The sequence below is a fragment of the Mytilus californianus genome, unplaced genomic scaffold, assembly GCF_021869535.1.
Source record: "Mytilus californianus isolate M0D057914Y unplaced genomic scaffold, xbMytCali1.0.p SCAF_2, whole genome shotgun sequence".
NCBI lineage: Eukaryota > Metazoa > Mollusca > Bivalvia > Mytilida > Mytilidae > Mytilus > Mytilus californianus.
This window is the reverse complement of record NW_026262668.1, coordinates 88,341,457-88,369,079: the sequence shown is the minus strand read 5'-3', so window position 1 is coordinate 88,369,079 and position 27,623 is coordinate 88,341,457. Positions and strand designations below refer to the sequence as shown.

At 32.8% G+C, this 27,623-nt stretch overlaps 1 protein-coding gene across 3 annotated transcripts in view; it reads right to left on the bottom strand.

Annotated features, from left to right (window-relative positions):
* LOC127728397 (uncharacterized) overlaps positions 1–26,548 on the bottom strand; it is a 28,255-nt gene extending 1,707 nt beyond the window's left edge. Inside the window, exons 1-4 of one of the 3 annotated variants that reach the window (XM_052235755.1) lie at positions 26,123–26,548; positions 13,088–13,240; positions 6,810–6,942; positions 1,563–1,928 (exon numbers count right to left, since the gene is read on the bottom strand). In XM_052235755.1, the coding sequence (XP_052091715.1) occupies positions 1,563–1,928; positions 6,810–6,942; positions 13,088–13,240; positions 26,123–26,541 (1,071 nt within the window). In that variant the 5' untranslated portion in view covers positions 26,542–26,548. The remainder of the gene's footprint in view (positions 1–1,562; positions 1,929–6,809; positions 6,943–13,087; positions 13,241–26,122) is intronic. The other 2 variants (XM_052235756.1, XM_052235758.1) reach the window with 2 other exon arrangements.
* Positions 26,549–27,623: the final 1,075 nt, after the last annotated feature.

Sequence of the window (27,623 nt, the reverse complement as noted above, 5' to 3'; positions counted from 1 at the left end):
AGTTATTGTCTGGAAACCAAATGTGTCTTCGGACGACAACGCTGACGACAACATCATAGCATTATACGAACCAAAAAAAATTTTTGCGGTCATATAAAAATATAAATTCCATATTTTTAAAGAAATGCATACAAAGACTTTAAAAGTAACAAATTACTCAAATCTTTTTAAAAATTTCAAAATGGAACACTAAAAAAATATAACGAAAAAAATAAATTGCTTCGACGAGCGCAGCTGGATACGACCGCGGAGGTCCAACCCTGAACATTTTGGGAAAAAAAGGACGCAATATTCGCGCTTGATACAGGTCTGAATTTGGATTGTAATTAAATACTTGACACATAAAAGGTTTCTGACACAGAATAACTGTAGTCAAAGAACTTAGAATTGGTTATATGATTTGAATCTATATTCAATTTTTTGCTTTTGTGCAAAACACTCTGCTGTTGTGTATTAACCACCCCCCACCCCCCACACACTTTTTTTTTGCAAAAAATTTGAAGAATTTTTCATTGTAATTGTTGAAATCTGAAATGAGAAAAAAATTAACCCCCCCCCCCCCCCCCCCCCACAATTTCTTTTTATCCCCCTCCCCCTTTTCTCCCAAAAAAATTCTTTCCCTAAAGATATATGGTCATAATCTCAATTCAAATTTCCAATGGAGTTTGCAACCATAATAACCCATTTAAATTTACCATAGTGCTAACTTAATCTATTTTATTATAGAATTTAAAATATGGTGTCAAATCTTTCATATGGATTTTTTGTAAAAAAAAAAAAAAAAAAAAGATGCAACATTTGCAGATATTTTTAATGGTCTTCCTTTATAAATATGCATTTCTTTATACAGAATTTAAAAGCAGTGTAATGGAGGTAATCAAAACGTTGTATTTGGATTACCTCCATTACACTGTTTTTAAATTGTCGTTATTGTTCATTAACCATTACTTTATACATAATTTAAAAGCAGTGTAAGGGAGGTAATTCAAATGATGTATTTGAATTACCTCCCTTACACTGCTTTAAATTATGTTTTGTACTAAAGTATTTGTCCGCTAACCAGGACACCCTTGTTTTTCCCCCTTTTTTGCCCCTAATTCCTAAACGGTTTGAGCCATTACCCCCCAAAGCAAATACTAACCATCCCTTTCTGGTATGGAAACTTGTGGTATAATTTCAGAGGGATCCATACACCGTTCCACCAGTTATTGTCTGGAAACTAGAAAAATGCTAATTTTGGCCCCTAATTCCTTAACTGTTGGGACCATAACCCCCAAAATCAATCCCAACCTTCCTTTTGTGGTATTGAACCTTATGGTAAAATTTCATAGAGATCCATTCACTTAAACTAAAGTTATTGTGCGAAAACCAATGTGTCTTCAACGACAATGACGACGACAACGTCATACCAATATATGATTTGCAGTCGTATAAAAACCTGCAAAAATAATATTTAGAAACATTTCACATTTATATGCAAGAAGATTTGTGATTATACATTTAACATGAGTAATAAATAGATCATTTGTACTAAACTGCATAAGACTAAAGTCCAATAATACCTTTGATCCATGCACAATCATTCCAATAACATATGGACGGGTAGCAACAATTTCATATTCTGCCAAAAGTCCTCCACCATGCTCTCCTAGTATTGTTGGATCAAGTGTATTTATATTGAAATCACTCATTCTGGAAGAGGAGGAACCAAGTACTACACTTTCTGTGGAGCTAACAGTTGAGGAAACTGTTGTAGTTGTTGAGAACTGACAACTTCTTAACACTAATGATGTTGAAGCTGTATCACTTTCTTTAGGGATGAATGATGGCTCTGTATGATCTGATGTTGTAGATTGATCATTAACACAGTTTAAAGTTCCATGAGATATTGATTCTGGATGATTTACACAGTTGCTCATCTTTTTCACCTATCAAAGGAAAAACTAAGAGAAATTAAATAATTAAATTCTTATCAAAAGATAATGATTGCAAAACATTTACATTTCTAATTACAAAATGTTCTTAAAGATGTACACCTCTGAGGAGCCAAAAATTTCTAGAATTAAACTTTTTTTCTTAACCTGATTTTTGGGTTTGTATGACTGTAAAAAAGTAACTGATGAAGAAAAAATCATATAATGGTGCACTTCTTGTTTTGCTACGGCCATTTTTCATCAATTTTTACCCATTTTTGAGCTATTATCATGAAAAAAATCACAATTTCACAATTAAACTTTTTTTCATACTTTCACTAAAGATGAATGGGACCAAACTGAATAAATTTAACTTGAATAAACTGTTAACACAGAGATATGTCTCGCCTATTTGTTATTTTGATAATGCAAATGTTGAAATTAAAATAGCAATACTTTTAACATGTAAGTTATGCAAATATTCAAAGTCAATGAACCATGACTGAAGGTACAAGGCTAAACAATCTCCAAGGAAATGAGATGTGCCAATGCTAATACAACTGCAAACCAAATACCATTGACTTTTCATAAGTCGTTCCCTTTAAACAAACCTAAACACAAACATTAACTTGTAAACTATGTAAAAGTTTCAAAGTCAATGAACCATAATTAGGGGGTGGGGTTATATAATCTCCATGGAAATGAAACTTGCAAATGCCAATACATTTGCATACCAAATATCATTGATTTGACATTAGTGGTTCATCTTAAACTGACCTAATCACAAACTAATACATGTAAACTAAGTAAAAGTTTCAAAGTCAATAGACCATGACTGAGGGGTGAGGACCAAATATTCTCCATGGAAATGAGATGTGCTAATGCTTATACAACTGCATACCAATTATCATTGACCTACCACTAACAGTTCCCCTTAAACTGACCTAATCACAAACTAATACATGAAAACTAAGCAAGAGTTTCAAAGTCAAAAAACCATGAATGAGGGGGCGGGGCCAAATAATCTCCATGGAAATGCAGACCAAATATCACTGACCTACCACTAGTGGTTCACCATGAACTAGACCCAATCACAAACTAATAAATTGTTGACGCCGCCGCCGCCGGAAACAGCATACCTATGTCTAGCGTTTTTACTCCGTCAAGGCGAGACAAATAACTATAGGTAGGTGTTAATATAAGAAAGTTTTATAAAATTTTGTTGCTTTTTTGTGTCTAATTGACCATTCTGTCAATTTTGTTAATTTGGGATTTTTCTCATTTGTTTTAGAACAAAAAGCATATTATTTTAACTTCTTTGTTATAAATGGTTGAAAAAATACATATCTAAGAATTTCGAAGAAAAGAAAAAAATTACATAGGATGTACATATCTTTGGTAAAATCATTTCTTTGCACCCTCACCTATTTTCTCAACATTTTGGCTGATGACACTTACCAGATTGGTCATAAAATTTGAAAATTTTATTACTCAAAAACTACTTATTATAATTACACAATTTTTTCATAGAGTTTAGTTGGATTATAATATTTTTTATATTCATTGATATTTTCCACTTGTATCACATGCTTTGGAAATAATTCCCGAACGACATTTCAAAGAGACTGAAACCTCAGAAGAATACATCCTTAATATTTAAAAGGTGAATTTTTTTGTTGTTGGCTTTACCCTCACTACAGTAAAGTTGGAGTCTGTTGTTTTATCCTGCCCAATGGAGAGAGATTGGCATACACACACCAAAACCTCTACAAATGTCCTGTAAAAGATCATTTCAATGGAATTGCTCACAGGAATTGCTTGAGCGAACTTCCAGATCTGCTTTGAGAAAAAATGTACAGAACAAAGTATTTGAGCTTTGTTGGTATGACTGAAAACATTACACTTTTACACAACCTTTGATTATATAAAGCAAAAACTATGTATGAACTTTTTGGTGGATATAACCCTATTGATATTTACATGTTTTGACACTGTGATGGAACAGGTTGTCCAAATAGGCATTACTGTATATGTACTTTTTTTACAAGTGCTTATTTTCACGAATTTGGTATTGCCTATGAATTCACATGTACTTAATTTAGATTTAAGAAAATATCAAAACGTTAATAACTGACTATATATAATAAAATGTTCATTAATTCAGTCTTTGTGGTTCATAAGTGTTTCTCGTTTCTCGTTTTTTATATAGATTAGACCGTTGGTTTTCCTGTTTGAATGGTTTTACACTAGTCATTTTTGGGGCCCTTTATAGCTTCCTGTTTGGTGTGAGCCTAGGCTCCGTGTTGAAGTCCGTACTTTTACCTATAATGGTTTACTTTTACAAATTGTGACATGGATGGAGAGTTGTCTCATTGGCACTCATATCACATCTTCTTATATCTATTTATTTGTTTAACAATTATATGAAACAAAATAAACAAAGATTATTCAATCACAAATTAGTTGTCTGTTCATTAGGTTATTATTCGATTGAGTGTGTTACACAGCTGTTGTATTTGGATTAGGGTATAATCTATTACCATTTATCCTTAATTGAATTTCTGTATGGATCACTGGTGTCAGTTTAACATTTTCACAGTTAGTTAGAGGTTATGTAAGGTAAAGAAAGTAATCATGCATGTGCAGTTGTAAATTCGTTGATATTTATGAAATCGTATTTATTATGCATGTAAGCTGCATTTGTATTCGTGTGTATTTATTTTCATGAAAATATACAGATGCAGATCCAGGATTTTGAAAGGGGGGCCAAAAACTAAGACAAAATTTGTAGTGGAACTTGTAAAAGTCCCCCCACCCCCCTAAATCCGCCTCTGATATACCTACCTCGAAATTTGTGAAAATAAATAAAATAAATACACTGCAAAAAAAAGTACATGTAGATGCACTTGTTTTATTTGTTTATCTTTTCAAAAGAATATTAAACACACAAAAAGATGCATTGTTCGAATTTGATTTAAAGAAAGACTATCAAATTAAGATTATGTTATTGAGCCAAAGCTATGGTTGCAGTTCTTAACCGAAATGTTGATTATCTGACATCATAGACTTACATTGTAGTTATATTTATAGTCTCATTTCAATGTTTTTGGTTATCTATCAAATCAATAGGTGTTGATTGCAGATCTTTGGTAGTCTCTGTTTAATTTTCACAACTTTTCTAGACTCCAGGCAATTCAAACATGGTTTAATTTATATCACATATCTTTGTAGCTCTCTAAATGTCTTTTTGTTTTTGTTGTAAATGTGTGTTGTTAGGTTGGTTTCTCATTGTCTATGAAGTTCTCTTGATGTCTTTTTGTTTTTGTTGTCAATGTGTGTTGTTAGGTTGGTTTCTCATTGTCTATGCAGTTCTGTGGATGTCTTTTTGTTTTTGTTGTCAATGTGTGTTGTTAGGTTGGTTTCTCATTGTCTATGCAGTTCTGTGGATGTCTTTTTGTTTTTGTTGTCAATGTGTGTTGTTAGGTTGGTTTCTCATTGTCTATACATGTACAGTTCTCTGGATGTCTTTTTGTTTATGCAGTTCTCTGGATGTCGTTTTGTTTTTATTGACTATATGTGTTGGGGTCTAATCAATTGATGTGTACCCAATGTCTCTTTCTATTCATACTTATTTACAGTTATGGCTGTTCTGTTTGGATAGTTTATGTTGTTTCAAAACTTTTGGTCTTGAGCATACCAAAGAAGGTTATGATTTGATTAAGATGCTGGATTTCATCTTCACTTATTTTTATTTTGACATTCAGCAAATCACATGTGTTAAGTTACATGTCACATACCTCATTGGTGAAACTTGTGAAATAAAAACAACATAGAAAGTACCAATTAGATTGTTACAAGTTGTATATTTCTAAAAAGGCAACACATACATCCTCAGCCATGCACTGAAATTGTGTTGTTCCTGAGAAATTAGTTTTCTGTGAAATATCATTTTGCAGACTAAATTTTATGATTTTTATATTGATCACCCCTTCGTATTTTATTCTTTAAAATGAATAAATACAGTGTTTATAACAGTCTGATTAAAATCAGCCCCAAGTGGATAGTGGGGGCTGGTTTTAATCAGACTGTGTTTATAAAATACTGGTCAATATAATAAATACAAAAATTAAATATACTGCCTCCTTCATCCATTTTTCAAAAGACTCAAGTTTATATTGTCTGAGAACCAAAAAATTTATTTGGCATGGCCTAATGGTATATGAAAAGCTGTCATTGAGTCTGACATCTGTAGACCACTTGGTTTCCACTTGATAATGGTATATGACATGCTGTCATTGAGTCTGACATCTGTAGACCACTTGGTTTCCACTTGATAATGATATATGACTTGCTATCATTGAGTCTGACATCTGTAGACCACTTGGTTTCCACTTGATAATGGTATATGACATGCTGTCATTGAGTCTGATATCTGTAGACCACTTGGTTTCCACTTGATAATGGTATATGACAAGCTGTCATTGAGTCTGACATCTGTAGACCACTTGGTTTCCACTTGATAATGGTATATGACAAGCTGTCATTGAGTCTGACATCTGTAGACCACTTGGTTTCCACTTGATAATGATATATGACATGCTGTCATTGAGTCTGATATCTGTAGACCACTTGGTTTCCACTTGATAATGGTATATGACAAGCTGTCATTGAGTCTGACATCTGTAGACCACTTGGTTTCCACTTGATAATGATATATGACTTGCTATCATTGAGTCTGACATCTGTAGACCACTTGGTTTCCACTTGATAATGGTATATGACATGCTGTCATTGTCACAGGTCAATGATTCATTTACAGGTTCATTATTTATACTGTCTATTGCTAAAAATATCTTCAGGTTTTATCCATAAATTCACTCTATTCACAGGACTTACCTTAACAACAGAAGCAACAGCTACTGTTTGAAAGGGAAGATCTCTTAAATCAATTAAACTGTAACGAATATCAGGAACAGATGTCACCATTATGTCACCAACTTGATAAAACCTTTGTTTTGAACCACCAGAACTAAAAAAAAAATCGGAAAATTATCAGTGCAGTGCATCCATTAATATAATTTGAATATTCATACATTCAAATTATTATATTAAACTTTTCATTTCTTCGTGAATATGAATATATATTCTCGGCATTTACTTGAAGCTCTTGTTTGCAAATGTTCAAATGGATAGATAGACATTTTAACACTTTATTTCATTAGAATTTTTCTATATAAAGGAGGCATTATCAACTGTTACTTATTAAATGCATGTAAAAGAAAACTTTTGTGGACAGTTTTCTAATTTCCAACCATACAACATCTCCTTATTTTTGAATTGTAAATGTCAACTGTTCTTCATATTGGATATCTGAGATTGCATTGTCAACCTTAAACCATAATGTGTCATTAGTTTACTATTAATAAATGATCACAGAGTTACTTTCATACACCTTATCGCTATTCACGCTTGACCCGAGAATCTGTCCCGCTCGAACTTTTGAAGTCATACAACAATCACTTTTCCATTGAGGCGTCAGATATTTTCTATTATGACGTCAAAATTTTACGGGAACTTGTGTGATGTCCAGTAATGGCGGACAAATAGCGATAAGGTGTATTGTTAAGAAGTACCTCTTTAGACTCTTGATATTCTGAGAATAAAAGGTTGATGCCTTCTGCAGTACTTTTGACTAAACAGGAGTCAGATATATATTGCAGAGACTGGCGGAATTTAAAAAAAAAATCCTTGGCTGCTTTATTCATGGTATTTGCTACCAATATAGACATGATAGAATTAATCAAAATACTCAGATTCTAAGCATACTTAGAGAAGGTGACATTAGAGGTGGGATGTTATTAAAGGCTTCTAAAGCTTGATGGGAAAGAAAAAACTATGAAAACATCCAGGTTGATTACTCTGTGTGAAATCCGAAGCCAATTTCTAAATCATAAATTGCCATATCCTGATAAAATAATACAATTTTACATATCTAAATAATTACCTGTAAAGACTTTATGATTTTATATATTTTTTTTCTTTTTGAATAGTTATATCACTATAACTACTGGTAAAGACTTTATGATTTTATATACTTTTTCTGTTTTTTAATACTACCTATAGTCATGATAGTAGTCTTAACTGTCAATTTTATAGAAGGAAAAAAATAGAACAGGGGATAATTATGCAAGCTTCTTTTAACATGTTTAAATGGGTTTAATATATAATTGAGACCACATATTTAAGAAAAGATAAAACAATTAAAAAGTCTTTCCCACCATAAATATGATCAACAAAAATCACTTTACTTGAAATGCTTTATCCCTATTCAACAGATTATTTATCATGAAAGGTACATGTACATGACAGTCATGTTGCAATTTTAAAATAAAATGCTCAGCCGGGCGCAGCTTGATACGACTGCAAAGGTCGAACCCTGAACAGTTGGGACAAGTATGGACACAACATTCAAGCTTGATACAGCACTGAATTTGGATTGTGATTAAATATTTGACACAACATAGGTTTCCGACACAGAATGAATGTGGTCTAAGAACTTAAAAATTTTTAATTTACCTATTCAAACCATATCATTATTATTTGCTTTTATATATAAATCAGAAATAACCAATTCAAAATGGAAAATTAAAAAAAAAAAAAAAATCCCTCCCCCAAATTTTTTGAACCCCCTTATGATTCATCACCCCCAAACTCAATCCCAGCCTTCCCTTTGTGGTATGGTACCTTGCACAAAAATTTCAGAGAGATCCATACCCTAACACACAAGTTATTGTCCTGAAACTAGAAAAATGCTTGTTTTTTGCCCCTTTTTGGCCCCTAATTCCTAAACGTTTAGGGCAATTACCCCCAAACTCAATCCCAGCTTTCCCTTTGTGATATGGAACCTTGTAGTACAATTTCATAAAGATCCATAACTTCGTACAAGTTATTGTCCTGAAACTAGAAAAAAGCTTGTTTTTTGCCCCTTTTTGGCACCTAATTCCTAAAATTTTGAGGCAATTACCCCCAAAATCAATCCCAGCCTTTCCTTTGTGGTATGGTACCTTGCAGTACAATTTCAGAGAGATCCATCTTGAACACAAGTTATTGTCTGGAAACTAGAAAAATGCTTGTTTTTTGCCCCTTTTTTGGACCCTAATTCCTAAAATTTTGAGGCAATTACCCCCAAAATCAATCCCATCATTCCCTTTGTGATATGGAACCTTGTGGTACAAGGTCAGAGAGATCCATATACTAACACACAAGTTATGTCTGGAAGTTACAAAAATGCTTATTTTTGGCCCTTTTTTGGCCCCTAATTCCTAAACTGTTGGTACCATAACCCCAAAAATCAATCCCAGTTTTCCATTTGTGGTATTGAACCTTATGGTAAAATTTCATAGAGATTCATTCACTTAAACTAAAGTTAGAGTGCGAAAACCAATGTGTCTTTGGACGAGGATGACGACGACGCCAATGTCATACCAATATACGACCACAAAATTTTTTTGCGGTCGTATAAAAAGAGATAGGGGATAACAGTCAATAAGACAGCAACCAAAAGATACCAAAAAGATGTAAACCTCACACTTCCCGAGTTTCTCAGCCTCATACAAAAAAAGTTTTATATCTTTCTGACATTGACCTAATATTGTTTTTATACTGCAACTTAAATCAATACATCGATAGCTATTTAAATTGTGACACAAATTTCAAACTTATTTTCATCCCTTTATGAACCCCTGATTGTGGAAAAAATCATTCATGATGAAATTGACAATGCATATAATATAGCTGTGTATACTATATTTAGTAAATAAACATAACTAGTTGCAGTATAAAATAAAATGCTTCGCCAAGCGCAGCCTGATACTACCGCAGAGGTCGAACCCTGAACAGTTGGGGTAAGTTTGGACACAATATTTAAGCTTGATACTGTCTGAATTTAAATTGTGATCAAATTTTTGACATAATATAGGTTTCTGACACAAAATAAATGTGGTCAAAGATCTTAAAAATTTTAAATGGGACATTTAGTTTACCTAGTTTGGTCTGATATCCAAAATCTAACAACATGGTTAGATTCAGCATATAAAAAAAATACAAAAAATTTAATTTTAGTTGAAATCAAACAAAGTTTAAATTTGGACCCTTCAAACCTTAATATAGACTAATTTAAAAAAAAACAGGGCCCCAAATAAAAAAATCTAAATGCACAATAAGATTCAGCATATCACAGAGAGGCAATAATTAAGTTTTTGATGAAATCAAAGTTTTATTTTGGACCTTAATGTAGACCAATTTAAAAATGGGGCCCAATATCCATATAGTAATACAAGGTTAGAAAACCCAAAAATTAAAGACTTAATTTAATCCCATTGAAATTTGTTAAAAAGATTTGTATTTATTTTCAATTGAAGATTTCTTGCTATTGGGCAATACTGTGCTGTTGCACAATACTTAGTTAATCTGTTATATATAATAATTTACACACCCTGTTTGGTGGGTATCTCCTGCCATATCAGTATTAGTTGCTGATTCAGAAATAATCAATGAAAAAATGAAAAAAACTTTTGGAAAAAAAAATCCCCCCAAAAAATTTGTCCCCCCCACCAAAATTTTTTTTTTAAATCCCCTCCCCCCAAAAAAAAATTTTTCAAAAAATTTGAAATTTCAAAAATTTTGAAGAAAAAAAATATGAACCCCTAAAAAAATCCCCCCCCCCAATTTTTTTAAAAATTTTGAATGAAAAATGTACAATTTCAGAGAATTCCATAAACTTGAACACAAGTTATTGCCTGGAAACTAGAAAAATGCTTGTTATTGGCCCCTTTTTTGCCCCTAATTTCTAAAAATTTGGAGCAATTACCCCCAAACTCTATCCCAGCCTTCCCTTTGTGGTATGGAACATTGTAGTACAATTTCAGAGAGATCCATACACTTAAACACAAGTTATCATGGTTATTGTCTGGAAACTAGAAAAATGCTTGTTCTTGGCCCCTTTTTTTCCCCCTAATTTCTAATCGTTTGGGGCAATTACCCCCAAACTCAATCCCAGCCTTCCCTTTGTGGTATGGAACATTGTAGTACAATTTCAGAGAGATCCATACACTTAAACACAAGTTATCATGGTTATTGTCTGGAAACTAGAAAAATGCTTATTTTTGGCCCCTTTTTTGCCCCTAATTCCTGAATGTTTGGGGCAATTACCCCCAAACTCAATCCCAGCCTTCCCTTTGTGATATGGAACCTTGTGGTACAATTTCAGAGAGATCCATACACTTACACATAAGTTATTGTCCGGAAACTACAAAAATGCTTGTTTTTGTGGTATTGAACCTTCTGGTAAAATTTCATAGAGATCCATTCACTTACATTATTGTCCGGAAACCAAATGTGTCTTCGGACGACGACGACATGATGGCATTATATGAACGCAAATTTTTTGCGGTCGTATAAAAATTGCTCACAGTTTACAACTCATCACTATCAAGATGCTGACCAAAACTAAAGTCACTCTGTTCACTCCGTTCAGTAGTTTCTGAGAAAAGTGTGATGAACAAACGGATCGAAAAGTACAAGATGATCAACATGATATACATTGTAACCCAACTTCTAGAGTGGGGATTAGGAGTGCGGATATAATATACATCTTTCATATATCTTTAGATGTGCATCCTTTTGGGTTTTTTTTATGTTCAACTTCTTCCAATTGTACTTGTATGATAAAAATATTTCAAATAAACCTTTTTAAAACATAAGAATGAAACTAGGCATCTTATTTCCTAGGTTAGCATTTTGCTGTCATGTGTATTTGTCACAAACTTTTCTTTGGCAGGTAGACAAATCCCCTCCCCCCAAAAAAAAAATTTTCAAAAAATTTGAAATTTCAAAAATTTTGAAGAAAAAAAATATGAACCCCTAAAAAAATCCCCCCCCCCCCCCAATTTTTTTAAAAATTTTGAATGAAAAATGTACAATTTCAGAGAATTCCATAAACTTGAACACAAGTTATTGCCTGGAAACTAGAAAAATGCTTGTTATTGGCCCCTTTTTTGCCCCTAATTTCTAAAAATTTGGAGCAATTACCCCCAAACTCTATCCCAGCCTTCCCTTTGTGGTATGGAACATTGTAGTACAATTTCAGAGAGATCCATACACTTAAACACAAGTTATCATGGTTATTGTCTGGAAACTAGAAAAATGCTTGTTCTTGGCCCCTTTTTTTCCCCCTAATTTCTAATCGTTTGGGGCAATTACCCCCAAACTCAATCCCAGCCTTCCCTTTGTGGTATGGAACATTGTAGTACAATTTCAGAGAGATCCATACACTTAAACACAAGTTATCATGGTTATTGTCTGGAAACTAGAAAAATGCTTATTTTTGGCCCCTTTTTTGCCCCTAATTCCTGAATGTTTGGGGCAATTACCCCCAAACTCAATCCCAGCCTTCCCTTTGTGATATGGAACCTTGTGGTACAATTTCAGAGAGATCCATACACTTACACATAAGTTATTGTCCGGAAACTACAAAAATGCTTGTTTTTGTGGTATTGAACCTTCTGGTAAGATTTCATAGAGATCCATTCACTTACATTATTGTCCGGAAACCAAATGTGTCTTCGGACGACGACGACATGATGGCATTATATGAACGCAAATTTTTTGCGGTCGTATAAAAATTGCTCACAGTTTACAACTCATCACTGTCAAGATGCTGACCAAAACTAAAGTCACTCTGTTCACTCCGTTCAGTAGTTTCTGAGAAAAGTGTGATGAACAAACGGATCGAAAAGTACAAGATGATCAACATGATATACATTGTAACCCAACTTCTAGAGTGGGGATTAGGAGTGCGGATATAATATACATCTTTCATATATCTTTAGATGTGCATCCTTTTGGGTTTTTTTTATGTTCAACTTCTTCCAATTGTACTTGTATGATAAAAATATTTCAAATAAACCTTTTTAAAACATAAGAATGAAACTAGGCATCTAATTTCCTAGGTTAACATTTTGCTGTCATGTGTATTTGTCACAAACTTTTCTTTGGCAGGTAGACATTGGTAGAAATATTTGAAATGTGAGCATGCTACTGAAACAGTTAACAAATGGTTCACAATAATCAGTAAAGCAAGAAAACAGTCTTTTAAAATATATTTTCATACTTACTCAGAAATTAAACAAAACATCTCTCCAAATTTTAACATCAAATCTGTAAAGAAATGCTCATCTACATTATCCCCTTTGAATGTTCTAACAACAAATTCTCTAACTCGAAGAATAAAGTGGATTGCTGCTGCATAAACCAACGGTATATTTTCTCTACAAATATCAATATAATCATAGTGGAATTCCTTTAACAAAAATAACTTGTAATTTTTTTAATTTACAGTTTTATATTTACATAGGTCATTTGTAGGTACTACATACATGACATATGTTGATTCATGTTTATAATATATATTATCAAATATTTCATGTAGATTTCTTTGTAAAATACAAATGCATAAGAATTGAAGAAAACTATTTCCAAACTTATGTTCAAGTAAAATTCAAACATTTCTGCATCTGACTTTCACCAGGTAATTTACAAGTTAGAAGTTGTGAAATTTTACTGATTATTTCAAGTGAATAACTGATAATTGTGACCCTATTATTGATTAATCATAGTTCAATACTGTCATGACTGTATACAGCACAGATTTTACAAGTAAAATAGACCAGTTTGCATTCTTTTCATTTATGCAGATTTTATTTTTCATCTTATAAAGTCAAAATAAAATTACATCTACATTTGACAGAATAATTTTATGTAGTGTAGATCAAAAGTTAGAATGTTAGAATAACGTGTAAATGCATGCAAGGGTAATGGATCTGTTTGTCCTAAATGCATGTTTGCCCTGGGTTCATTCTGTGACTGTTCACTCTATTCTTTTTAAATATATAAATATAAATATAAATATATACAAGTCTAAATTGAAAATAACGTTCAAACCTATGATTGCATTGGATAATAAAATGCTTCGCTGGGGCGCAGCTTGATACGACCGCAGAGGTCGAACCCTGAACAGTTGGGGCAAGTATGGACACAACATTCAAGCTTGATACAGCTCTGAATTTGGATTGTTATTAAATATTTGACACAGCATAGGTTTCTGACACAGAAAGAATGTGGTCTAAGAACTTGAATTTTTTTAATTTACCTATTATGGTCCAATGTCCAAAATCAAAATACATGGTTAGATTCAGCATATCAAAGAACCCCATATATTCAATTTTTGTTAAAATCAAACAAAGTTTAATTTTGGACCCCAACTTGGACAAACTTGAAAACTGGGCCCATAATCAAAAATCTAAACACATGTTTAGATTCAGCATATCAAAGAACCCCAAGAATTCAATTTTTGCTAAAATCAAACTAAGTTTAATTTTGGACCCTTTGGACCTTAATGTAGACCAATTTAAAAAACGGGACTTAAAATTAAAAATCTAAATACACGGTTAGATTGGGAATATCAAAGAACCCCAATAATTCAATTTTTGATGAAATCAAACAAAGTTTAATTTTGGACCCTTTTGACCTCAATATGAACCAATTTGATAGCGGTGCCCACAAATAAAAATTCTAAATTCATGGTTAGATTCAGCATATCAAAGAACCCCATATATTCAATTTTTGTTGAAATCAAAAAAAGTTTAATTTTGGACCCTTTGGACCTCAATGAAGACCAATTTAAAAAACGGGACCCAAATTAAAAATCAAAAAACACGGTTAGATTTGGCATATCAAAGAACCCCAATAATTCAATTTTCGATGAAATCAAACAAAGTTTAATTTTGGACCCTTTTGACCTAAATATGAACCAATTTGATAGCGGGGCCTACAAATAAAAAATCTAAATACATGGTTAGATTCAGCATATCAAAGAACCTCATATATTCAATTTTTGTTGAAATCAAACAAAGTTTAATTTTGGACCCCAATTTGGACCAACTTGAAAACTGGGCCCATAATCAAAAATCTAAATACATGTTTAGATTCAGCATATCAAAGAACCCCATATATTCAATTTTTGTTGAAATCAAACAAAGTTTAAATACTGGACCCTATCTTGGACCAACTTGAAAACTGGGCCCATAATCAAAAATCTAAACACATGTTTAGATTCAGCAAATCAAAGAACCCCAAGAATTCAATTTTTGTTAAAATCAAACTAAGTTTAATTTTGGACCCTTTGGACCTCAATGTAGACCAATTTAAAAAACAGGACCCAAAATTAAAAACCTAAATACACAGTTAGATTTGGAATATCAAAGAACCCCAATAATTCAATTTTAGATGAAATCAAACAAAGTTTAATTTTGGACCCTTTTGACCTCAATATGAACCAATTAGATAACGGGGTCCACAAATAAAAAATCTAAATACATGGTTAGATTCAGCATATCAAAGAACCCCATATATTCAATTTTTGTTGAAATCAAACAAAGTTTAATTTTGGACCCCAATTTGGACCAACTTGAAAACTGGGCCAAAAATCAAAAATCTAAATACATGTTTAGATTCAGCATATCAAAGAACCTCATATATTCAATTTTTGCTAAAATCAAACAAAGTTTAATTTTGGACCCTTTGGACATTAATGTAGACCAATTTGAAAACTGGACCCAAAATTAAAAATCTAAATACACTGTTAGATTCGGCATAACAAATAAATAAATGTGATCAAAGATTTTACAAATCTAATGCGCCATACTGTGCAATTAAAGATTACTTCTTGAAATTTTTCAATATTTGAAATTTGAAAAAAAAAAAAAAAATATTTGAAGAATAATTCTTTTTAATTTCTGAAATCTGAAATGAGAAAAAATTGGCCCCCCACAATTTCTTTTTATCCCCCCCCCCCTTTTTTCCCCCAAAAAAATTCTTTCCCTCAAGATATGGTCATAATCTCAATTCAAATTTCCAATGGAGATGGCAACCATAATTACCCATTTAAATTTACCATAGTGCTAACTTAATCTATGTTATAATAGAATTAATAAAAATATAGTGTCAAATCTTTCATATGGATTTTTTTGTAAAAAAAAAAGATGAAAACATTTGCAGATATTTTTACTGGTCTTCCTTTATAAATATGCATTTCTTTAAAAATATGCATTTCTTTAAACATAATTTAAAAGCAGTGTAAGGGAAGTAACCAAAACGTTGTATTTGGATTACCTCCCTGACACTGTTTTAGATTATCTTTATTGTTCATTAACCATTACTTTATACATAATTTAAAAGCAGTGTAAGGGAGATAATTTCATTGATGTATTTGATTTATCTCCCTTACACTGCTTTAAATTATGTTTTGTACTAAAGTATTTGTCCATTAACCAGGACAACCTTGTTTTTCCCCCTTTTTTGCCCCTAATTCCTAAACGGTTTGAGCCATAACCCCCCAAAGCAAATCCTAACCATCCCTTTGTGGTATGGAAACTTGTAGTATAATTTCAGAGAGATCCATACACCGTTCCACAGTTATTGTCTGGAAACTAGAAAATGCTCATTTTTGGCCCCTTTTTGGCCCCTAATTCCTTAACTGTTGGTACCATAACCCCCAAAATCAATCCCAACCTTCCTTTTGTGGTATTTAACCTTATGGTCAAATTTCAAAAAGATCCATTCACTTAAACTAAAGTTAGAGTGCGAAAACTAATATGTATTCGGACGACGACGCCGGACGACGACGACGACGACGACGACGCCAACGTCATACCAATATACGACCACAAAATTTTTTTGCGGTCGTATAAAAACCGCAATTTTTATACGTGTGCATGCAAAACAAATTTCTTGGTAGAGGGGTCTAAATACAGCACAAACAACATTTTCTGAAAGACCAAAAAAGTGAAAAAGTATATTTTAACAAAACACATTTGACTAGCAGGTCGAACAACGGATGTTCTTAAACCCTGCTGACTGCCATTGGTGATTGCCAAATAAACGGATCACCAGATGTAACAAAATGGATCTTAACTATTAATTTAATACTGAACAGAAAACAATAAACTTGTGTAAAAAGATGGTTTTCCGCAAACAAAAGGTGCAATCAAAGCACCAGGGTGCTATAAGCAGTTAATTAAAAAAAACCAAGGCAAACGTGGCAGACGCTTAAGTTAAGATGAATATTGTGGAAGAATTGGTTTAATTAGTGATCTCCGCTATTTCAAGTTAAAAAAAACCTGATTCCTAAACGTTTTGGTCAATTACCCCAAAACTCAATTCCAGCTTTTCCTTTGTGATATGGAACCTTGTCGTACAATTTCAGAAAGATCCATACACTTACACACAAGTTATTATCATGAAACTAGAAAAATGCTTGTTTTTTGCCCCTTTTTTTGCCCCTAATTCCTAAAATTTTGAGGCAATTACCCCCAAAATCAATCCCAGCATTCCCTTTGTGATATGGAACCTTGTGGTACAATGTCAGAGAGATCCATAAACTAACACACAAGTAATGTCTGGAAGTTACAAAAATGCTTATTTTTGGCCCCTTTTTGGCCCCTAATTCCTTAACTGTTGGTACCATAACCCCCAAAATCAATCCCAACCTTCCTTTTGTGATTGAACCTTATGGTAAAATTTCATAGAGATCCATTCACTTAAACTAAAGTTAAAGTGCGAAAACCAATGTGTCTTCGGACGACGACGATGATGACGCCAACGTCATACCAATATACGACCGCAAAATTTTTTGCTGTCGTATAAAATTTAGCAATTTTTCTATTTGTAAACACGCATAACTCTAGAACGGTTGTGTATAAGTTTTATAATATTTGGTTGAGACTAACTAAAGTTAGAGAACGGAAACGAAATATTCAGCAATTTTTATGTTTATAAAGGGACATAACTCAAGAATGGTAAAAGTGTTGCCACCAAATTTCGCACTTAATCTGTATTATGTAGTAATAAGAATTGTGTATAAGTTTCATAACATTTGGTTGAGGCAAACTAAAGTTAGAAAACGGAAACAAAAAATTTGTACTTGATCTTAGTTTTGTGGTAATGAATATTGTGTATAGGTTTCATAATGTTTGGTTGGGGCAAACTTAAGTTACAGAATGGAAACTAAAAATTTTGCAATCTTTCGATTTATAAAGGGGCATAACTCAATAATGGTTAAAGTGACACTAACCAAATTCAACTTGATCTGTGTTTTATCAGTGGAAGTCAAAATTAAACATGGCATTGTATAAAGCATTGATTGTAGTTGATTCAACTATAATCATGGAAAAAGAAAGATAACTCCAATTTAAAAAAAAACTTGATATTTAGAAGAAAATAAAAATTTAGCAATTTTTCCATTTCTAAAGGGGCATAACTCTAGAACGGTAAAAGTGACGCCACCAAAATTCAAACTTAATCTGTGTTTTGTGGTAATAAGCATTGTGTATAAGTTTCATAACATTTGGTTAAGACAAAACTAAAGTTAGGAAATGGAAACCAGTTTTGGGACGTACGTATGTACGGACGTACGTTCGTACAGACGGACAAGGGTAAAACTTAATGCCCCCTCCGCTAAAGCGGGGGCATAATAATTAAAGTAAATTCAACCTAGACTTATTTCTTGCATCAATTAAATTCTATAATAAACAAGAAATAATTGTAACAGGATACTGTTACGAAGTCTTCCAAACAAAGCTATAATTCGTCATTCCCATGTTCGCCTGACATTGGGCCCAGTCCAGTACAAATTGGTTTGGTCAAGTAAAGTGATATGCATATGTGACGCCTAGGAGATTGACCCTGTATGTCATTCAAACATTCTTGAGTTGACGAACAGGAATATATATGGTTTAGGGGTGGGGATCTCAACCGTTTTCAAGTTCTCAAACGGTGGGGGTTGATCCCCAGGGGACTCTCCCTTTATTTCATTTGATTTGTTTTAATGTCCCATACAAGAATATATATGGTTTCGGGGAAGTGATCTCGACCGTTGGCAAATTTTCAAAATGAAGAGGGGTGGGGTGACCCCCATGAACTAATCCTCTATATTTTATTTTATTTGTTTTATTGTCCCATACAAGCATATATGGTGTAGGGGTGGGGATCTCAACCGTTTACAAGTTCTCAAACAGGAGGGATGGGGTGACCCCCCAGGGGCTCCCCTATATTTAAAATTTGATTTGTTTTATTGTTCCATACAAGAATATGTATGGTTTAGGGTGGGGATTTCGACTGTTAACAAGTTCTCAAACAGGAGGGGGTGGGGTTGACCCCTGTGGACTCCTCCTATACTGTAAATTCAGAAATTATTGCGTGCATTTATCATTGCGATTTTTGAAGAATTGGAAAAAATGCGAGATTAATTATTGCGATTTCAGGAAAACTGCATATAGACATATACACCGAATTCAGAATGCGAGTTTTTATTTTTGCGATACTCACCTAGTCGCATTATTCGCAATAATAAAAACCTCGCAATAATTTCTGAATTTACAGTATTTCACTTTATTTGTTTTATTGTACCATACAAGACTACAATGTATGTATGGTTTAGGGGTGGGGATCTCAACCGTTAACAAGTTCTTAACAGAAGGGGATGGGGTTGACCCCCAGGGACTCCCCCTATATTTCATTTGATTTGTAATATTGTCCCATACATGAATATATATGGTTTAGGGGTGGGGATCTCCACCATTTACAAGTTCTCAAACAGAAGGGTGGGGGTGACACCTGGGACTCCCCCAAATTATTTTCATTTGATTTGTTTTATTGTCCCATACAAGTATATATATGGTTTAGGGGTGGGGATTGCGACCGTTTACAAGATAAAAACACATTTTCAAATTGAAGGGGGTGGGATGACCCCCAGGGACTCACCCTATATTTTATTTGATTTGTTCTATTGTCCTGTTATCATTACTGAAGATCGTGTGTGCCTATCACTTACTGTTTTCAAGTAATAGTCATTTGAAAATTGAAAAAAATAAAATCCCATAGGGTTCTATATTAAACCCCTCCCTTATTTAGGCCACCAAAATACCCCTAAATAGACCCCAATGCACAAACGAAAGATTGATAAATCCGCTAGACATGTTAGTCTAACATTTTATGAAACCCTAAGTAAATCTGACAAGCTGTCCGAGTTGTCTTCTAAGACGGTCAGAGTGGACTCAGTCCAACTTGTCTCTGGGAAAAGTTGTCCACATTTCTTAAAACATCCCATCAACATCGATTTTTGGAATCTTTTTCATTCATAAAAACAACAACAACTGCCAAGGTTAGTGATAAACGGGATGATATAATAAAAGAAAGGAATTTAAAAGTGCATACATTTAATTGAAATAAATAAAATAATCACAATCTTCTTAAACGAAAAGAACATCATTATTAACAAAACTTACTTTAAAACATCAGAATACATAAATTATTTTATGTTTTTTGTAAGTTAAAATTATTGCCAACTTAGACTACTACATATAACTTTATTTCCTCTATCATAGAGATTTGGTGTACATGAACAATATTCATGCGCCTTTGGCCATTTGGGAAATGTAAACGACTTGTAATTAGAGATTTTCGGCGATGAAATATTTCATACAATTGTTCTTTGACATCTTAGCCAAAAGCACATGGGATGATAAACTACGTACGGATTTCTATTGAGCACTACTTCCTATGTGCAACTTCAAAAGTTTTGGGTAGTTCGACAGTCATTTAAGGTTTTCTGGTCATATTTTTTGTATTCCAGAATTGAAAGTATGAAAAAAGTGCCCAATTAGTTATTAATAACATATTAGCCAGCTAGCTAATAACAATAGCACTTTTTACACCATTTAGTGGGAAGAACACAAATCTAGGGTGGAAGCATAAGGCAGCTTAACTGCCTAAAAATTAGTACACCATATCTGGATTTTGACAATTAATGTCTCTTCTGTGATAAATATTTATATACACCAATTCAGATATTTATTTGGTAAATATAATAAATAAAATATATTCATATTATAATAAATTGCTTCGCTGAGCGCAGCTGGATACGACCGCAGATGTCCAACCCTGAAAAGTTGGGCCAAAATGGACACAATATTCACGCTTGATACAGGTCTGAATTTGGATTGTAACTAAATTTTGACACATAATAGGTTTCTGACACAGAATAACTGTAGTCAAAGAACTTCAAATTGGTTATATGATTTGAATTTATATTCAATTTATTGCTTTTGTGCAATACACTATGCTGTAGCGAATTGACCCCCCCCCCTACCAAAATTTTTTTATTTTACCCCGGTTTTTTGCTTTTGTGCAATACACTATGCTGTTGAATATTAACCCCCCAAAAAAAATATTTGAAGAAATTTTCTTTTAATTTCTGAAATCTGAAATGAGAAAAATTGTCCCCCCTCCAATTTTTTTCACCTCCCCCATTTCCCTTATTCCCCAAAAAAATTCTTTCCCTCAAGATATGGTCAGTATGTCAATTCAAATTTCTAATGCAGTTTGCAACCAAAATTACCAATTTAAATACATCATAAAAGTTTTAAAATATAAAATGACATACATAGTCATGGCTAAAATTAATATTAATTAATAGTAACTGCTGAAAATAAATTGACAGCTAATCACCTCAAGACAATCATCATTGCTTAATACATAATTTACAAGCAGTGTAAGGGAGGTAATCAAACAGTGTTCTTTAATTTGAATTGGATTACCTCCCTTACACTGCTTTTAAATTGCCTCTATTGTCCTTTAACCAGAAAAACCCTTGTTTTTCCCCTTTTTTGGCCCCTTATTACTAAATGGTTTGAGCCATAACTCCCCAAAGTCAATCCTAACCATCCCTTTGTTGTATGGAAGTTTGTGATATAATTTCAGAGAGATTCATACACTTTAACACAAGTTATTGTCTGAAAACTACAAAAATGCTTATTTGGGCCTCTTTTTTGGCCCCTAATTCCTAAACAGTTGGGACCATAACCCCCAAAATCAATCCCAACCTTCCTTTAGTGGTTATAAACCTTGTGTTAAAATTCTATTGATTTCTATTTACTTATACTAAAGTTATTATCCGGAAACCATCTGTCTTCGGACGACGCTGACGACGACAACGCTGGACGACGACAACGTGATACCAATATACGACCAAAATTTTTTTAATTTTTGCGGTCGTATAAAAATTCCTGGAAAAAACATAGTTCTAATTATTAATATATTAAACATATTTAGAATATTTCAGTGTCAAGTCCTTTCGTGTACAAGTATCATGTGTATGAATCAGTCCATGGTCATGATGGTAGCAATTTACATTAAAGAAAAAAAATAAAATTTACCCTCATAAATTCAATTTAACCATCCTCTTTTCTTTGCTTTCTTACAAAATAGCTTTTCTTAGTTTAGTATGACGTCCATTTTCACTGAACTAGTACACATTTTTGTTTATGTGACAGCTGATTTTCTCGCTGTGTTGAAGACCCATTGGTGGCCTTTGACTGATTTTTACTCTTTGGTCGGGTTGTGGTCTCTTTGACACATTCCCCATTTCCATTCTCTATTTTATTTCTGTTTATGCCATACAGACAGAAGTAATACCTGGGAATAGTATACTAACTATAGTATGTCCCAAGTAATACACTTAAACAAGTGGTTTTTTTATTTCAATACTTGTACACTGCAAGTTATTTCAATGGTTGAGTTATATCCCTTAGACCTCAACTTTTTTTGTTGACTTATATAATTAAAATGTCAGATTTTCTTCTCGTCTCAAATTTCTCTTGACAAAATGTAGACTGCTGTAATTGAGTGTTTAACTGTCTGTCATTAATAGTTGTCTTGACTATTCATAATAGTGATTTCATGAACAATTAAATTTCACTTGTCCATGTTGTCTGTTATCTTCAAAATACTGCTAATTAACTATCCTCTAGGGAGCAATTTTTGAAAGCCCTATGCAGTTACTTGACATCTGTGCCAGTAGCTTCGTGTGTTTAGTAGGTTGAACTTTAGTTTATAAATTATTAGCAAACTAGATATTTTTTTTATATTTTAAAGAGATGTTTCTGTCTGCCAATTAAGGTTTGAAAAAAAATTACAAGTATATTATTCAAAAATTTTTGGAGAAATAAAGGGGAGATTATCCAAATCTTGAAATGAATATCAAAATCTTACACATTTTCTCCTACAAGTTAATCTATAAGTAAATATAATTTTCATCTTCCAGTAAATAAACATGACTTGTAAAACCAATCACATTCAATTTTGAATCCTGTTCCTTATTTGAAAGAAGAAGCAGTGTTACCACTGAATCCATGACAACTTGCCCCATTGCCAAATTGCCCCAGACCAATTCTGAACTCACCACAACTTTCTTCCATCTGTCCCAATTTCTACCAACTTGCCCAACTAATGAAAAGGGATAAATCCCACTGAATTTAGGCCTGCCATCTCGCCCCACTTATGAAAATAAAATTTCATCTCTTTGAATAAAGTTCTGCCATCTCGTCCCTCTTATAAAATAAATGGTGAATGTCTCCATAGGACACAAATGATGCCCCCCTGCTTGCATATCATATAAAGTTATAAAGGGACATAACCGAAGAACGGTACTTGTACTTGATCTGAGTTTTGTGGTAATAAGTATTGTGTATAAGTTTCATAACATTTGGTTGAGGCAAACTTAAGTTAGAGAACGGAACGAAAAATTCAGCAATTTTTCCGTTTGTAAATGGGCATAACATTAGAACAGTAAAAGTGACACCACCAAAATTCAAACTTGATCTGTATTTTGTGGTAATAAGCATTGTGTATAAGTTTCATACAGTCAGGGGTACTACTTGTACAAGTAATTTTTATTTACTTGAAGAAGTAAATATTAATATACTTATATAAGTAAATTTGTAGGATACTTATAATACAAGTGTATTTTATTTACTTGTATAGGTAAAGAAAAATTGGGCTTAGTTATGTCCCTTAGACATTCAGATTTTTTTACTTATACAAGTAAAAAAGTCATCCTATTTTCTTTTCTGGAATTCTTAGGAATTCGTATATGTAAGAGAATGATAATCCCTTTCTTCATGATTAAGTACGAGTGTTAGCGAGTACTTATCATGAAGTAAGGGATTATCATTCTCTTACAAACTTAGAATATTGTAAAGTGCTCAAGGCTCAAATGATCTCTTGATTGGTTTTACTCAGAATTAGTTTCATTGTCAGTGCAATGTTTATAATTTATGCATGACTTCCTTTTTAGGCATTTCATTTATGGATTAGTTTTAGTGATGTCAGGACTTTCTTATAATTTGGGAGTATTAAATAAAAATGCATTTTAGACATTAGGTGACACAACAATACAAAGAAAAAGGTAGGAATTGTATATGTTTCCTGATTGTGAGTATGAATGTAAATCATGTAATATTTTAGTGAGGAATTATCCTTTTTTTATTTACAGTTTAAATCAACAAATACATTTGAGTTACAACTAATTTTATTTCACAGCCAATATTTTGGTCCGGCTTTTTAAATCAAATACTATTTCATTATGTCAGGGGAATGTTCAAATAAAATGATTTTAAAAGTTTTAAATATATTCAAAAATTAAATTCCTGTTTTATTTTATTTTATCGGAACATTGGAAATAACTCTTTTTTCCCAACCGCTGGTCCAGTAATCAGAGTTTTGGGAAGCTAAAGATTTTGGTTGTTTTTGATTTTAAAACTTTTTTTTTTGTATTGCTTTGATATTGTTTAATTTTTAGTAATTTGAAGTTATTAATATTTTCATAATTAATTAAAGCTACCAATTTTACTGCACCAGTAAACTTCAACTTATTTTGATTTTTTTGTTTGTTTCACAATTCAACTTTTAGTCAGTTTTAATCACTGTGTGATAAATCCTTTCAATCTGATAAATGTGCTTTGGGGCAGTTGTTACTAATTTATAGAAACTCTTTGTTTTGAACTGAAAATAGACCCAAACAATAGGATAATCCTTTACTAAGAACATGATTTACATTCATTCTTCACAATTAAGACATCAAATCCTACAATTTCATTGGTCGAGAGCACTTTGCTATATTCTAATCTGCTCTAGTAGAAATTTTAATTGTCTGTCCTTTGCAGATGTCTTTACTAATCATTTAAGTGTAATTTCATGGACAATGAAAATCTCATTTGCCTGTTATCTTCAGAACACTGCTCATTTACAAGCCCCCAAGGGGCAATTTTTGAAGGCCTTGGGCAAATACTTAAGATCTTTGCGCAATCAGTTTTTTTGTTGAATTAATGAGATGAAACATTGAACTCTAATCAAAAATTGAGAGCTAACCTGAGAAAAATTGTTAAAGGCATGTTTTTACATCTCAAAACTTGAGAATTTTTGTGGGATTGTAAAAAAAAATTACTTTAATATACAAGTAAATTTTTTAGAAAATTAAGGGGAGATTATTCAAACATTATAATTAACTTATATAAGTATATTTTATTTACTTCTTCGAGTTAATAAAGATTACTTGTACAAGAAGTACCCCTGACTGTCATAACATTTGGTTGAGGCTAACTTAAGTTAGAGAACGGAACCGAAAAATTCAGCAATTTTTCCATTTGTAAAAGGGCATAACTCTAGAATGGTTAAAGTGACGCCCCAAAATTTCAAAATTGATCTGTGTTTTGTGGTAATAAGCATTTTGTATAAGTTTCATAACATTTGGTTGAGGCAAACTAAAGTTAGAGAACGGAAACCAACTTTGGGATGTACGCACGTCAGACGGACGAGGGTAAAACTTAATGCCCCCTCCGCTACGGCGGGGGCGTAAAAAGAGTTCAATCCCAATGAATAAACCCCTGCCAACTATCTCCACTAGTAAAAAGAAGTTTATTCCCGCTGAACTGAGATCACATTGTACCAACTTGCTGATGAATAAAATTAAAGGTCTGTCAACTCATCCAACTTATCATGCTTATGAAAAGTTAAATTCGGCTGAATTTAGACCTGCCTATATTCACCCCACTACCTAGTTGCGGAACTGTAGCTTTAGGTCTTTTTGATAGTTTTTGACAATTTGTGGACCATATGGTAAAATCAAAAAAGGACCATAAGAGTTACGGTTCCGCAGCTACCCACTACCATGACTACAAGTCTAGTCAGCATGCTACCATTGAAGTTTTTATTTATTCTAAAATTAGACACTGTCAATACAATTTGTTGTAGTGTACCTAGAAATTGATCCTGCTTCTTCAAAAGTGGAGTAATTTAATTTCAACTTATTCAAATTCTGGTCAATTGTTTCAACCATTCTTCTCGCAACATCAGATCTGTACTCTCGTCTTCTTGTAAAATGTTCGTCTTGAGATTCCTCAAATATAATACCATGCTTATTTGTTGATATCGTAAAATCAATGCAGTCTGTAAGGTAATTAATTAAACTTTCGCAATCGTCTGAAACATCTTTACAAATAAACGGGACGCTATCTAAAACTTCTAACGGAGAGGTAAAACTATTTTTGGAATATGAAATACCTAAAGATTTTAAGTTTTGTAAATGCCAACACGAAACATTAGTAGGCAAGCCTTCGCTTTTACAATTGGATGTTAGCGCACCTTCAAAGTCGTGTTTTCTTTTGAGAGCTGCCATTTTTAAAGTGCTTAATATCATGTTTGTTCGCCCTAAATACTGTCGCCCTAATTCTGCCTCGTCCTCTTCTGTGTTCACATGCAGTTCGTCAGTGAGTTTTTTTGAAATACTTCCATAATATAAATAACACATAGCCGTGAGGTGAGGGCGATAGATCAGATTATTACTCCGAGAAAACATTGTCAACCGAGGCGAAGCCAAGGTTGAAAATGTTGGGTTTTTTCCTCGATGGGTGACAAATCTGCCTTATCACCCGGCCCCTCTAAGCTATGTGTTAATTGATTTATTATTTATAGAATAACTAATCGAAGAATTCAAATAGAGAAAAATATTCAACGAGTGACCGAACAACACATTAATTCACGAATGCGCGTAGCGCATGAGTTAATTATCAGTGTTGTTCGGTCACGAGTTGAATATTTTTCGATATTTGAATTCTTTGATTAGTTATTCTTTTCATTACATTGGCAAATGGCTTTTTTAATGAAATTAATGTAGAAAATGTAAGGAACTTTATCTTTTTTCTACGCATTCACAATTTGTTTTGATCCGACGTTATCGACGTCTTGACAACGCCTATTGGTGAATGACGTCAGAGAGTGAAATAACCACGTTTATTTCACATGTGAAATTATCGGTTTTTATTTAACTGGGAAATCAATGTAATTCATTGCTACCAATGTAATAAACTGATTTATCTGTTAGCGTTGTCTTTTAAATTTTATATGAAAGTGATAAAACTATAACTTCATGTACATAACGTTATGTTGACAGTCTATGAAAAAAAACCTTAGCCATCATGACCCTAAAAAAGTTATTAAAAATATACGCAAGCACGGAGATAGATATTTCATTTTTCATTGATTTTAAAATAAGGAGTAAAATGAAATGGATGATGCTATTATTAGTGTTTTTCTTGATTGTTAATAAGCAATGCACCAGTTTCGTTGATAATCAATATACGCGGGTGTATGACAAACATCTTTTTTTGTGTTTCGTGCCAGTCTGATGAGTTAAGCCATTTCGATTCCAACTAATTTTTACAGTTTGTCATATTAGTTTTTTGTTTTGTCATAAACCAG